Below are 13,642 nucleotides of genomic sequence, written 5' to 3'. Positions count from 1 at the left end.
TAACCCTATAAATAGAAATAAATTTAATTCTAAAATAAAACCTGAAAATAATAAAATGTATTTTAATCCCAGAGGTGGGAAATATGATTTGATGGAGCTTTGATATGTGCCTAATGATGTGGGGTATTGTGAAAAATAATTAAATGTAGTAAAAAAAAACCAAGTTGAAGTATTACCGAATCCCAGGAATGACCCTACTACCATCACACACAGTATCAAAAAGTGTGTAATTAAATACTGTCTGTCTGCATTACATAACCATCTCGCCACCGCAGCCAGTGTCACAGTGGGCGGGGCTACGCAGGATCCGCTGTTGTCACTGTGGGCGTGTCAGTGTCACAGTGGGCGGGGCTACGCAGGATCCGCTGTTGTCACTGTGGGCGTGTCAGTGTCACAGTGGGCGGGGCTACGCAGGATCCGCTGTCGTCACTGTGGGCGTGGCTCTCAGCATTTGTCATTGGACTTCCTCCTCACACCTCTGTACACTGAACGAGTGTTTGAACGGTTGTATTTCACTTTAGCAGGTTTGGACCGAAAGAACAGCGGGATCTTTTCATCATGGGGCTCAACAGCGACCCGATCTACCGCAAACTGGAACAATGGTACAAATCCAACGCAGGGAACCTCAACATGAGGCAGATGTTCGAGGCCGATCCTGACAGATTCAACAAGTTCAGGTGAAACACACATCAAACGCGCCTCGATGCGTGCACGAGCTCTGGTAGACGTTCACACTGATGTTTCATCTCATCTAGCGTGTCTGCCAGCATCACATGTGTCGTGCATCATCTTGGGTAGAAGGCCTAAATTAGCAAATCTCTTGTATATAACACAGTTCATGTACTATTTTAGTAAGATATCATCTTAATGTTCTCGCGATCTAATACCAGGGCACATATTAGTGTATATATGCACGTATCACGAGAGTTCGTTACATGTTACCCTTGATTTCCACGTTGATGTTGCAAGGTTATTATTGCCACATCAGGCCAATAGTCCTGAGCTCCAGGGTCCGCCCTCTGCACTGTGGCACCTGCTTATTTCCTTCATTTACTCGCACATTAATACATTTATAGCAAGCTTAGGCCTAACTATTTACCTGTGCTTTAAATCAACGTAAACCTAGCCATGTTAGCAGCTACACACATAACAAGGTCATTGATCTTCGATCGTATGTGTTTCAGCTGTACATGCACTTATTACACGGCTCTTATGTGGAAGCGTGTGTTAGTTTCTGGAATTACAGTATTTCATTAAATGCGCGAGGCATTTCTCTAGTGCTTTCGCTGCTTATGCAATCTCTTACAGTAGTTTCACATCCTCTACTGCGATACTTCTGTTGCATGTTCACAATACTCTTTTCCTATAAGACTTTATGAGCTGTTATGGATTAAATTCAGAGTTTCAGACGTATTGAGTGTCCATAAAGGTCTATATTAGTATTCATTCATTCTCAGGGCAGAGTGTTTTATAGGTGTTGGTCAACAGAGGGCGCTATAGGAGCATGTAGTACGTGACTCCCTGCACACACACTCTCTCACACACACTGCAGGGCTGAATCAGTGCGTGTAGCGATTGAATATTAAACTATTTTATATTTATTACTGATATTAATCCATGTACTGAACTTAGACCGGTCTGATGATGAAGATGAGCACGAATTTGCGCGTCATGCTTTGCTGACGTAATAAGGTCAAATTATGGCGTATAGTCTGTCTTTCATTTTCTCACAAATGATATAACCTTTTTCATGTAAATGCATAAAATATATCAGTAAATAAAAAGTATAATTAAAAAAAATAATCTCTTTATTCAAAAATTGCCATGGCCATAGTCTCTGCTATGCAATATCAGTTATTGTTACTGCATTAAAACTGTTAATTTGTAGGGGTGCACTGAAATGAACATTTTGGCCGATACTATAATTCTTTATATTTGAAAGCCCATAACCGAAAACCAAATTTGATCATTTTTTGAGAGCCTGATTACACAAACAAAAGTCTCATTAAAAGCATTGACCCAAACACTTCCATATAAATCAAATATGTAGAGTATGGTAACCTATAGTGAACTAGTGTAAGATTATAAATTATAAAAATATATATAAATAAAAAAATATATAAATATAAATCTATAGCCTTTGTTCAACCCCCATTGCAAATCAGTTTTATTGGCAAAATATACAGACTTTCAGCTGTTTGCAATGAACAAATCAAACAAAAGTAATTGAAATAGCCTCACTCAACAAATGTTTCAAGCGGTTTCCCCAAAGTCAACTTAAAATGCAACTTTTAATGACTTCTCCAGTCTCAAAATTATTCAACCCCTTCATGGCAAGAATCTTTAGTACTCAGTTAAACACCCTTTTGCTGTTACGACCTGCTGCAAACGAGATGTATAACCACACCAGCTTCTGTTTCTGAGGAATCTGAGCCCGTTCCTCATGAGCAATGGCCTCCAGTTCAGTGATATTCTTGGGTTTGCGTGTTGCAACCGCCTCCTTCAAATCTCACCTGAGATTGTATATGGGGTTCAGGTCAGGTGACTGCGATGCCACTGTATCTTCCAGGACTTCTTCTGCAACCAAGCCTTGGTGGAATTTGATGTCTGCTTGGGATCACTGTCCTGTTGGAAGGTCCAAGCTTCAGCTTCCTCACTGACGGCATGACGTTTTCTTCTAGGATTTCCTGATACTTTAATGAATCCATCTGGCCTTCCACACACTGCAGGTTTCCAGTGCCGGAGGATGTAAAGCAGCCGCAGAGCATCACGAGCCCCATCATGCTGAACTGTAGACAGTGTTTCAGCATATGCTTCATTCTTCTTCCTCCAGACATAACGCTGATCCAGAGGGCCGAAAAGCTCCAGTTTTGTGTCATCGCTCCACAGAACAGAATCCCAAAACCTCTGTGGCTTATGTAAATGATTTTGAGCACTTTTCTTGTGCTTTTGGGTCAGTAGTGGTGTACGTCTTGGAGTTCTGGCATGCGTTTAGTGGCACCTTACTGTGCAGCTGAAACCTCAGAGCCTGTTGTCACCAAGTCTTGTGTAACCACTGTTCCTTTAACTTTGAATTTGCGAACTATGCTTCCAATGGTGTCTCTAGGAACATTTAGTGCCTTCGCTATCTTTCTGTGTCCTGTTTTGTTTGTGAAGGGCGATGATATCTTCTCTTAACCTTTTGGACCATTCTTTTGACTTTTGAGTCATATTTATAACATGCAGTCAAACGTGACACTCAACAAACCTAGCCAGTGCAGATATTTCATGTGTTCTAGCTCAAGCACACCTGGTGCAACTAATGAAGCCCTTGATTAGTTACATCAGGTGTGTTTGAGACAACACCTGGTTTGCAGATTTGTGCCATTGTGAAGAATTCTATTCAGGGGGTTGAATAATTTTAAGGTGAATTTGGGGAAACCACTTGAAACATTTGTTGTGTTTAGGTATTTCAATTAAATTTTTTTTTTTTTATTCGTTCATTGCAAACAGCTGAAAGTCTGTACAGTTTGCCAACAAACCTGATTTGCAATGGGGGTTAAATACTTTCGATTACAACTGCATAATAATGCAAACAAGTCGTTGGACAACACGTATACAAAACTGCTTGGATTAATAAAATGGAATAAACTATGCACAGACAATAATAAAATGATTTTAAGTAAACAATATTGTTTATTTAAATAGCCGACAGGAAAAAGTGATAGTTATTGTTAATAATGCTAGTTATTATTATTTTATTTTTTTTAAAGAAACATCTTAAATACAATATTACAGTTTCATGTGACAGCATTGATGTTTGAGCTGTGTGTGCTGGAGCTGAATGAACACCGAAAAAAGTACATTTTGAAAGCTTCTGCGGAAAACCACTGTGGTATTTTGGACAAAACTATGTTTGCAATAATTCAGTTTTGTTAAGCGATAGATCATGAATATATTATATGGTGGGAGGGAAAAAATTATTAATTTTCTTTTTTTTTTTTTTTTTTTTTTTTTTTTGTATAATTACGTATCCAGAGTCATGTGGCATGCTGCACTTTGAGAGTCCCTGTTTAATATAAGAGTGCTGTGTGGCTGCCGGGACGAATACATTTTCTCAAATGGCTCATTTAGCTTTCCTCATCGGTTTATTTCACTGTCCCAGTCTAAACACCACTAAGATCCTGCTACCCGAATGTATACCAGGCTTGAATGATGTTTCTGCATTATCCATGTTGTGCGTGAAGCAAAATTAAACAAACAATGATCCAGCTTTTGTATATCCTAACTGCGTGTGTGATCTCGTCTTGTGCGCAGTCTGAAGCTGACAACAGATGATGGAGACGTTCTGCTGGATTACTCCAAGAACCTCATCAGTGAAGAAGTCCTGAAAATGCTCTTCGACATGGTACGGTTTACAGTCTTCACTGTATTTTCACAGTCATCGCGGAGGGTGTTGCTATTAAAAAGCTGTGTAGTATCTGAGCTGTTACTGTAATCTCTCTTTAGACTTTAGCTAAGGCTCTTTAAAGCCCTCGTGTGTGTCCATCTCCAGATGTTAATTGGCTTAATGCATGTGTCCTAAAAGCTGCTGAAAACAGATTGTGTATGAAGTGATCTGGTCACCGGGACACGCGTGTGTGTGGTGTAAGGTTTACAAAGTGTACGTCAATTCTGTTGAAATGCATGTGAAATACAGTGAAATTCATAACCTTTCCAAATATACTTTATTTAATTGCGTGCCTGAACACAGGCGCTCGACACATGCGCTCTAGAAAGTTTCATCCTTGTCCAGTTTCTGTTTCTCTCCAGAAGTTATATGCTATAAAATGTCTTTGCACTCTTTTAAACTATAAACTTTAAAGTATTTCTGATTTTGTCGCAACTGTCGTGTCCGGTGTGGACATGGTGTAAGTGTTCACGTCAAACCTGAAGTATACTTTGTGCTGTACTTGCAAAAATGGAAGTATACTTTAACCTGATTCTGTACTTCCTCTTCAGCCAATCAGAGTAGCAACTGCGAAACTGAATCACTCTGATACTGCAGATTTCTCATAGTAATCACAGCAGGACACAATACAATGTTTTTATGGTTCTTTGTATGTAAGTTTGCACAAGTCATGAGTCACTTCAACCGTCCTCTTTCCCTGTCTCATCATGATTAGGCACGATCAGTGGGCGTCGAAGCCGCCAGAGAGAGGATGTTTGCAGGAGAAAAGATCAACTTCACTGAGGTGATAATATCTCAATAAAAACATTTAACTGAGACTGAGCAGTTTTGGTTTGAAATGACCAGCTGTGATGCACTTCTATGATTTGATTCTGTATGTTGATTTATAGGGTCTAAATGTCTTTTGACACATAGCAGAAAGTTGTTAAACCCTAGTTTTCCTCTTTATCTCACTGGCTGTTCTGAAACTGCAGCATGTTTGGTCTCTTTTGTGGCTTATGGAAAATAAATGATATATCAATTAACACCTCAGAAAGACATAACTGACAAGAAACAGTAACAAATGAATCAAATGTCATTTGTCAATGTGACAATGTCAATGTCATCAAATTTACTAAGGGAGCATAGTTGCTATTGTGTGTTTGTTAAAGCTGAGTTGTGTGTGTGTGTTTGTTTGTAGGGTCGTGCTGTTCTCCACACCGCGCTGAGGAACCGTTCCAACTCTCCCGTCATGGTGGACGGTAAAGACGTGATGCCGGAGGTGAACCGAGTCCTGGAGCAGATGAAGAGCTTCTGCCATGTGAGTAAACGTGCATGTAAACAACAACCCACTTATATATATGTGTGTATGTGTATATATGAAGAGTTCAGATGCAAAAGCCTCTAAGTGCCATCTGAAATTTTCTTCTAGAATGATCATTTTTATCAAGCTTGTATATTCAAGTTCAGTAATTTCACTTAAATGACAATTAACAGGTAGTTTGCATTGCCATTTAAGTGAAATTACTGAACTTAAATATACGAGCTTGATAAAAATGATCATTCTAGAAGAAAATTTCAGATGGCACTTAGAGGCTTTTGCATCTGGACTCTTCATATATATATTATATATGTATATGTGTGTGTGTAAAAGAAGACGCATCATGGCCATAACCCAGGATGACAATGTCAAGATTCATCAGGCTCAAATATGAATCATTTTCATAAATTGGCTCCTCTGAGTCCAGATCTTAAAGTCCTTGTGAGTGTTTGGGATGTGCTGGAGGAGACTTTACAGAGTGCTGGACTCTTGCACTGACAACACAAGATCTTGACCAAAAATGAATGCACCTCTTGATGGAAATAACATTTGAGTTATGGAATATGGCCCTGATGTGTCTTCCTACATGGTTGTTTAAGAAATGAAAAGCTACACACTCCATCAGTTAGGGTTAGAAGAACTGTTGCCAAACATATAACATGCTATAAACATGATAATCACTGCAATAATGATCCATCATAGACTCTTAAGCATTTGCCTATTTAAATGAACGGTGATTAAACTCACTGGAACTGTTTGTGCATTAAACAGTTTTATTACACACCTTCCAGCCAATCAGAGTCAAGTATTCAGGCAGACCATGGTATAAATAATATTAAAATCCAGCAGAAAGAACATTAATAATACCAGTATTATACACAGTACTCATACTTAAGTATGTTTAATGAAATTATAGTTTAAAAAGTGGGCTAAGTGCACTTGATATTTAGAGTTCACCATATGCGTTTTAAAGCAATATATTTAACAATTATTTGATTTAATTGATTGTTCAGCTGACTGAAAAGTCCTGAATATTGTCATTGCGTATGTGTGTGTTATTTTGCAGAAAGTGCGCAGTGGCGAGTGGAAAGGCTTCAGTGGTAAAGCCATCACTGATGTAGTGAACATCGGCATTGGAGGTTCTGACTTGGTGAGTTTACCGTGAGTTTCCCCAGAGCCAATGGATGTTTACATGGAGATTTGGTTATCTCTTAGATGGGCAGTTTAAGAAATCTGTCCATAATAGTTGTTACGCTATCATATGGAGTGTAGCCTGTGATTCTGGATTGAAATTGCAGACATGTTTGTTAGATGTTCTCTCTGTTAAACCAATGTCTAGGCCTCATTGAGTCATATCTGGTAATCATAAACAATATAACGTGTGGAATCATGTTTGTTTGTTCAGGGTCCTCTGATGGTGACTGAAGCTCTGAAGCCGTACTCTAAAGGAGGACCCAGTGTCTGGTTCGTCTCTAACATTGACGGGACGCACATGGCCAAGACCCTTGCGCAGCTTAACGCTGAGACCACCCTCTTCATCATCGCTTCCAAGGTCTCAACCTGCATAAACTATAGTCTGAGATAACAGTAAATGATCATCTTGTATAGCAGAATTGGTGATACAAAGTGAACAAGTTGAAGTTAATTTCATAATACGTGTTGCTCTTTAGACATTCACCACCCAGGAGACCATCACTAACGCTGAGACGGCCAGAGAATGGTTCCTCCAGACCGCTAAAGATGTTAGTACCTTCACAAACCGCTGAAACTGTCCTAAATGGGAAGTTTCCATTGGTCTAATTCTGTGTATGTATATTTCCAGAAATCTGCTGTGGCCAAACATTTTGTGGCTCTTTCCACAAATGCAGTAAGTACAGCATGATGTCACTGTTGTCAATGTTAAAAGTAAAATTGATTTATCTTTAAGAAACTTGCATGCATTTCCTGTTTCCTCGCCAGCCAAAAGTCAAGGACTTTGGTATCGACACCAACAACATGTTTGAGTTTTGGGATGTGAGTATTGATTTCCTGACAAGCATATATTACTGCATGAGAATGTAATAACTGAATGCATGATTGCTAGTAATGTTTTAATACTCTGCCATGTTTTTGAATTGGCATATTGACTGTTTCTGATGCTGAATGCTCATGTTTTAGTGGGTCGGCGGACGCTACTCGCTGTGGTCGGCTATCGGTTTGTCCATCGCACTGCACATAGGTACGTCTGCTGTGTGAACAGTCCCAAAGGCCCGAAACATGCTGTATGCAAGTGTATATGAACACAAAACCACTTATAGCTATGCTAGTTGGATGCTAGTTGGTGTGTTGTACACAAAATAAAAAATGCAATTCAAGTATGTTGCATTTTCTGCATCACCAGAGGGGGCGCTATAACATTAGCATAACCAGTCTTCTGTGGTCAGTTTGTTCTTTCAGATCAACTACTGTCATAGTTAAACTGGTTTAAAGTCAACGTTAAATCATAATATTGACCCTGTCTACTTTCTTAATCCATGTTCCTGGCTCTATTGTGAGCGATTCATCAAAGCTTTTCCCAAAAATATGGTTTGTTAATAACTAGTTCTGACACTGAAACTTTTCTTTTAACTGGCATTACTAATTACTCCGTTCTGGCGTTCACAATGAGGAAAATTGTCACCAAATATTTAGATTTTCTCAGATATATGTGTATTATGTTGCAATAATAAAATGTTTTGCTATCCATGTCACATTAAAGTATGTAAAGTATGAATGCACCAGAAGTGTATATGTATGTGTGTGTATATATATATATATATATATATAAAATATGCGGGCAGCACGCTTTTGCGTTTTGGTCAAATGTTCATGTTTATGTGCTTGTGTTTCTGGCCTAACTTCTGCCTGAATCAAATTTGAAAGACCTCTAGTGCAGCATCTTGCTCTAATAGACTGTTTACATTTTTGTGTCTGTAAATGTTCCAGTAATTTTATTTATTGTCATCTTGTAGGTTTCGACAATTTTGAGCAACTTCTTGCTGGTGCTCACTGGATGGTAAGCACAATTATAGTATGCCAGTATACAAGAAGACTTAACTCTACACTGCAGCTCTTTTCTCACAGTGTCTGAAACGGTTTGATCAAGGATTCAGTCTCTCTAAACCCCTCCTTTCCGAGAGCCTGCTCGGATTGGTCAGATGGCCCAGTCTGTTGTGATTGGTCTACTCTGCTCTGATTGGTCGGATGGCCCAGTCTGTTGTGATTGGTCAACTCTGCTCTGATTGGTCAGATGGCCCAGTCTGTTGTGATTGGTCTACTCTGCTCTGATTGGTCAGATGGCCCAGTCTGTTGTGATTGGTCTACTCTGCTCTGATTGGTCAGATGGCCCAGTCTGTTGTGATTGGTCTACTCTGCTCTGATTGGTCTGATGGCCCAGTCTGTTGTGATTGGTCAACTCTGCTCTGATTGGTCAGATGGCCCAGTCTGTTGTGATTGGTCTACTCTGCTCTGATTGGTCAGATGGCCCAGTCTGTTGTGATTGGTCTACTCTGCTCTGATTGGTCGGATGGCCCAGTCTGTTGTGATTGGTCAACTCTGCTCTGATTGGTCAGATGGCCCAGTCTGTTGTGATTGGTCTAGTGTTTACAGATCGTGTCGTAAACCAAACGGCCATTATCATATCTGAATATCAGCTCCGGATCTTCCTCATCGCTTGTTCTCACAGTGATAGGAACAGTAATGATGCTTCAGTTTTACCCATAGACTGTAAAAAATATGGACGTAGTGTCCGTGATGCACTCGTAGGTTTCTGAAGAGCGGCAAAAAGGCGGGATTATCTGAGGTGACGTGATGTCACTCAAGTGGCCACGCCCTTAATTATGCAGAACTTTAAGGCTTAAAATAGTTTAAATGGATGAGTTATAAAAAAAAAACATTCACCACCCTCACAGTTGTCATGAAGGGCAAAATTAGCTCTATAGACCAAAACCACCTTTCGCACCAGGCTGTGAAAAAATGTTCTGACTTAGTTGCAAAATAAGGATTGCAAGTCTATGAATTGACTCTTCTGGAGCCTGTCTCTAGAGGCCCGTCGATGAATTGCAGTTTGTCACTTCCGTGTTGTATTCAAGAGAGAGACCGGAAGGTTACTGCTTGGTTTTACTGTATAAATTCCAGCACAAGTCATTCAAGTTTTTAATTTTGTTATTATTTTAAAGGTTTCAAAAACATCTTGCCAAAGGACTGCAGTTGAAAATTAGCCAGCTGGCTAACACCGGCACATTTACAGATATGTTGATTTAATGTGTGTTGTCCTTAAATAAAGTTGGTTGTCAAGTTCATGACAAGTGGATTTGGTTTGCCGCCACAGAAAAATGCGTCTTCTTGACTTTGATAACACAAACCAAACTCTTTCAGTCAGAGCAACATCTACAGTGCTTGAGGGTCAAAGTAGACGTTCACTGGCAGCCAATGAAGACCATAGGCGGGCATCATGCAAATTTGTTAGAAAACTACATAGGCTCTTGCAGGAAGTGAGACTGGAATTACTGACAGACTCGTTTCTGGCAGTTCAGGATCATCCCTTTCTTCTGGGAGACTAACTCCATTCATCTGCACTTTGATCTTTCAAACTTTACAGACCTTTTACATTCACGTACAGTTATATTACACACTACATGAAATGTAATATCTGACAATGTACAACAGGGGCACTTTAAGTGTTTCTGGAAGTAACGTCTCTGTGCTGTTTATCTTCTAGGATAACCACTTCCGCTCGGCCCCTCTGGAGCAGAACGCTCCGGTCCTGCTTGCCCTGCTCGGCGTCTGGTACGTCAACTTCTTCCAGGCCGAGACACATGCTCTGCTACCCTATGACCAGTACATGCACCGCTTCGCTGCTTACTTCCAACAGGTCGGTCTGATGAATGTCATAAATGTCATTGTTTCTGATAGTAGGACACTTTTGTTGAGTTGTTGATGATCTTTCAGGGAGATATGGAGTCCAACGGGAAGTACATCACCAAGTCTGGCACTCGTGTGAATTACCACACTGGACCCATCGTGTGGGGAGAACCGGGAACCAACGGGCAGCACGCCTTCTACCAGCTCATTCACCAGGGTCTGTGACCCTTAACCTCCCCCGTAGACTAGTTCCTGGTTTGACATGTTAAGGTCCATTTGTGATGCTTTTATCATGATGGATGTCTCTCTCCGCAGGCACTCGCTTGATTCCTGCTGACTTCCTCATTCCTGCTCAGAGTCAACATCCTATCAGAGATAATCTGCATCATAAGGTGTGCAGACGGTCTGTGTGTTTCTAAGTCTGGGTTTTCCGGTTCTCTTTGGCTCAAATAACATGAAAGAACATCTGATGCCTGTGTTTGTCTAAGCGTTACATCACACTCTTTCATTTTATGAACCCGGTAGATCCTGATGGCAAACTTCCTGGCGCAGACGGAGGCTCTGATGAGGGGAAAGACCACCGATGAGGCCAAGAAAGAGCTCCAGGCTGCTGGGATGTCTGGGGATCCACTGGAGGAACTCTTGCCCCATAAAGTGAGTGATTCTTTACTTGAAAACCATGTGTCCATGGATGCGTAACTCTTTGGATGGCACACTGTTACAAATGAGCTTCCAACAGTGTGTTCTGGTCCAAAGGGCATACAATAGATTTTCATTTGAATAAACAATGCTTGCCAAGACTGCTTTTATTTGCGTTTACCAACCATGTTCCTGGAGGCACTCCAGCAGGACACACTTTTGAACTCTTCCTGTTCAAACACACCCAATATAACTTTCAGACAGTTAACAGCAGTGTGGCTTCATACTGTCCTGTCCACTAAGGCTGCATCCAAAATGGTTGGTACTTCTTTTCAACAAGTACTTACTTTATGGTCATGTGACCAATAACGTGAGTTGCATTGCTTACCCAACATTTACAAATCCTCTCCCATGGCCTTATGGGACAGTATAGTATCATTTGTATGCGCACTTCAGTACTATCAGTACACTTTCAGGCATACTACTCTTTTCTTATATTTTTTAGCCTACTATATAGTCGGGATTTAGGCATGTTTGGATGCAGCCTAACTCTTTGAAGCCTTGTTGTATGTGTCATTTCATTCTGACTGAAATGGAGAGTAAATGCGATATTTTTTTGTATAATTATACATTGGTTTTTGTAGGTTTTCCAAGGAAACAAGCCAAGCAACTCTATCATCTTTAAGAAACTTTCACCCTTCATGCTTGGTGCGCTGGTTGGTGAGTATCAAACATGTTATACCAGTACTTCCTTTTGTAAACGTGCGTGTTTTGTAGACCCTACACTCATGGGTGATATGATGTGTTTGTTCTTGTGTTTCAGCCATGTATGAACACAAGATCTTTGTGCAAGGTGTGATGTGGGATATCAACAGCTATGATCAGTGGGGGTGAGTCCAATGCAAAAGTATTTTGCAACATCAATTTGGGCCAAGTTCATTTAATAAAAATTGATAGAAACAACAAATTAGCCAATAAGAGCTTTGACAAAATGTGGATGTTTAAGTCAACGAGAAAGAGCGTTGCAAGCAAATTTACTTCCACAATGTGATTGTATTTCTGAGTGAAACGGCATGTCCAACTATGAAAAATGTAGGATGGGACTTTATCCTTCAGGAAGAAATCCATTGGTTTGTCAAATGTTGTCGCTCTACCAGAATGGAGCCAAACAAATAAGTGGGCTTAGAAAGTCACTTCAGAGGCAGAGCAATTTATAACTTTATTTCGTGAATTATTTAAAAAGACTTATTGTGTGAGTTGTTAAGAGTTTCATTCATCTGTACATTTATAGAGAATGACACATTTTATCTGTCCCATCAGTGTGGAGCTCGGCAAGCAACTGGCCAAGAAGATCGAGCCTGAGCTGCAGGACGACGCCGAGGTTCATTCCCACGACTCCTCCACCAATGGACTCATCAGCTTCTTCAAGAAGAACCGCTCTTAGATGTGTCCTGACTCCTCTGCTTTAACCCCACCTCTGCTGGCCCCCTCATCCAATGAGATTAGTGAATTATGGCACATGGCATAGTTCAGACGGCAAGCCTAGACTATGAGGATGAGCACTTTATGTCTGTCATCTATAAGCCATGAGATTCTTGTGTGTTGTGTAAGATTTGACTGTATTCATGTATCCGTGGACCAGTTTGAGACGACCGTATCTGTATGCACTGCACATGCTAGATGGATTCATGTTCTCCTTTGGACCAATAAACCACAATAAATGTATTATTTGTCACTTTGCCTGGAAGTTTGTTCTCTTTGTTCAGCAAAATGTATTCGATGATGATCAGTGAAGTGTCCTTTACATGGACCTGCACATGTTCCAGATCCGGCACCTATTGAATTGCTTTCGTAAGCGGTTTTAGTGAATTAATCTACTCCCTCTTTATTTCTCTTTAGTTGCAAGAAAGTTAAGCTACATTTAATTAGCATTTCATGAAAATCAGGTAACTTACTGCCATTATTTGGTAATGTTACATCAACACAATGCGTAAAATGCATTTAGTTTTTCACCTACCCTCCCAATCTGGCATCAGCCCTTGTTCTGGAACCTTACACTTATCAAACATGACTTAAAAAGCTCAATGTCTTAAGATCTTGAGAGAGAAATGTCTCCCTGAATTAGCAAACCTGCTAACACTGCAGCAACTGTATACATTAAACCAGTGGTTCTCAACTCCAGTCCTCGGGACCCGTTGCTCTGCACATTTTGTATGTCTCTCTTATCTGACACACTCAGTTCAGTTCATGAATTCTCTTTTAACGAGCTGATGATCTGATTCAGGTGTGTTAAATAAGGGAGACATACAAAATGTGCAGAGCAGCGAGTCCCGAGGACTGGAGTTGAGAACCACTGCATTAAACTACACTCTGAAACATGCTTCCGTTCATAG

General features: G+C 40.3%; 1 protein-coding gene across 1 annotated transcript; it reads left to right on the top strand.

The window, feature by feature from the left end:
• Positions 1 to 107: 107 nt before the first annotated feature.
• gpia (glucose-6-phosphate isomerase a) lies at positions 108 to 12,974 on the top strand. Its single transcript, XM_079858771.1, has 18 exons — positions 108 to 677; positions 4,297 to 4,387; positions 5,145 to 5,213; positions 5,610 to 5,729; positions 6,796 to 6,879; positions 7,135 to 7,281; positions 7,400 to 7,471; positions 7,552 to 7,596; positions 7,689 to 7,742; positions 7,887 to 7,947; positions 8,720 to 8,763; positions 10,468 to 10,620; positions 10,698 to 10,827; positions 10,926 to 11,002; positions 11,136 to 11,264; positions 11,894 to 11,969; positions 12,073 to 12,139; positions 12,570 to 12,974. Exons 1-18 carry the CDS (start codon positions 559 to 561, stop codon positions 12,691 to 12,693), a joined length of 1,662 nt encoding a protein of 553 aa, XP_079714897.1. The 5' UTR covers positions 108 to 558; the 3' UTR covers positions 12,694 to 12,974.
• Positions 12,975 to 13,642: the final 668 nt, after the last annotated feature.

This window comes from Squalius cephalus, assembly GCF_949319135.1.
Source record: "Squalius cephalus genome assembly, chromosome: 23".
Lineage (NCBI taxonomy): Eukaryota > Metazoa > Chordata > Actinopteri > Cypriniformes > Leuciscidae > Squalius > Squalius cephalus.
This window is presented reverse-complemented; position numbering and strand designations above follow the sequence as displayed.

Excerpts from the sequence above, each read along its gene's own strand:
- gpia (XM_079858771.1), top strand. The coding sequence starts at position 559 with ATGGGGCTCAACAGCGACCCGATCTACCGCAAACTGGAACAATGGTAC. Across the intron at positions 5,730-6,795 it reads AGATGAAGAGCTTCTGCCAT|AAAGTGCGCAGTGGCGAGTG; the intron begins GTGAGTAAACGT and ends GTTATTTTGCAG. Across the intron at positions 10,828-10,925 it reads CTACCAGCTCATTCACCAGG|GCACTCGCTTGATTCCTGCT; the intron begins GTCTGTGACCCT and ends CTCTCTCCGCAG.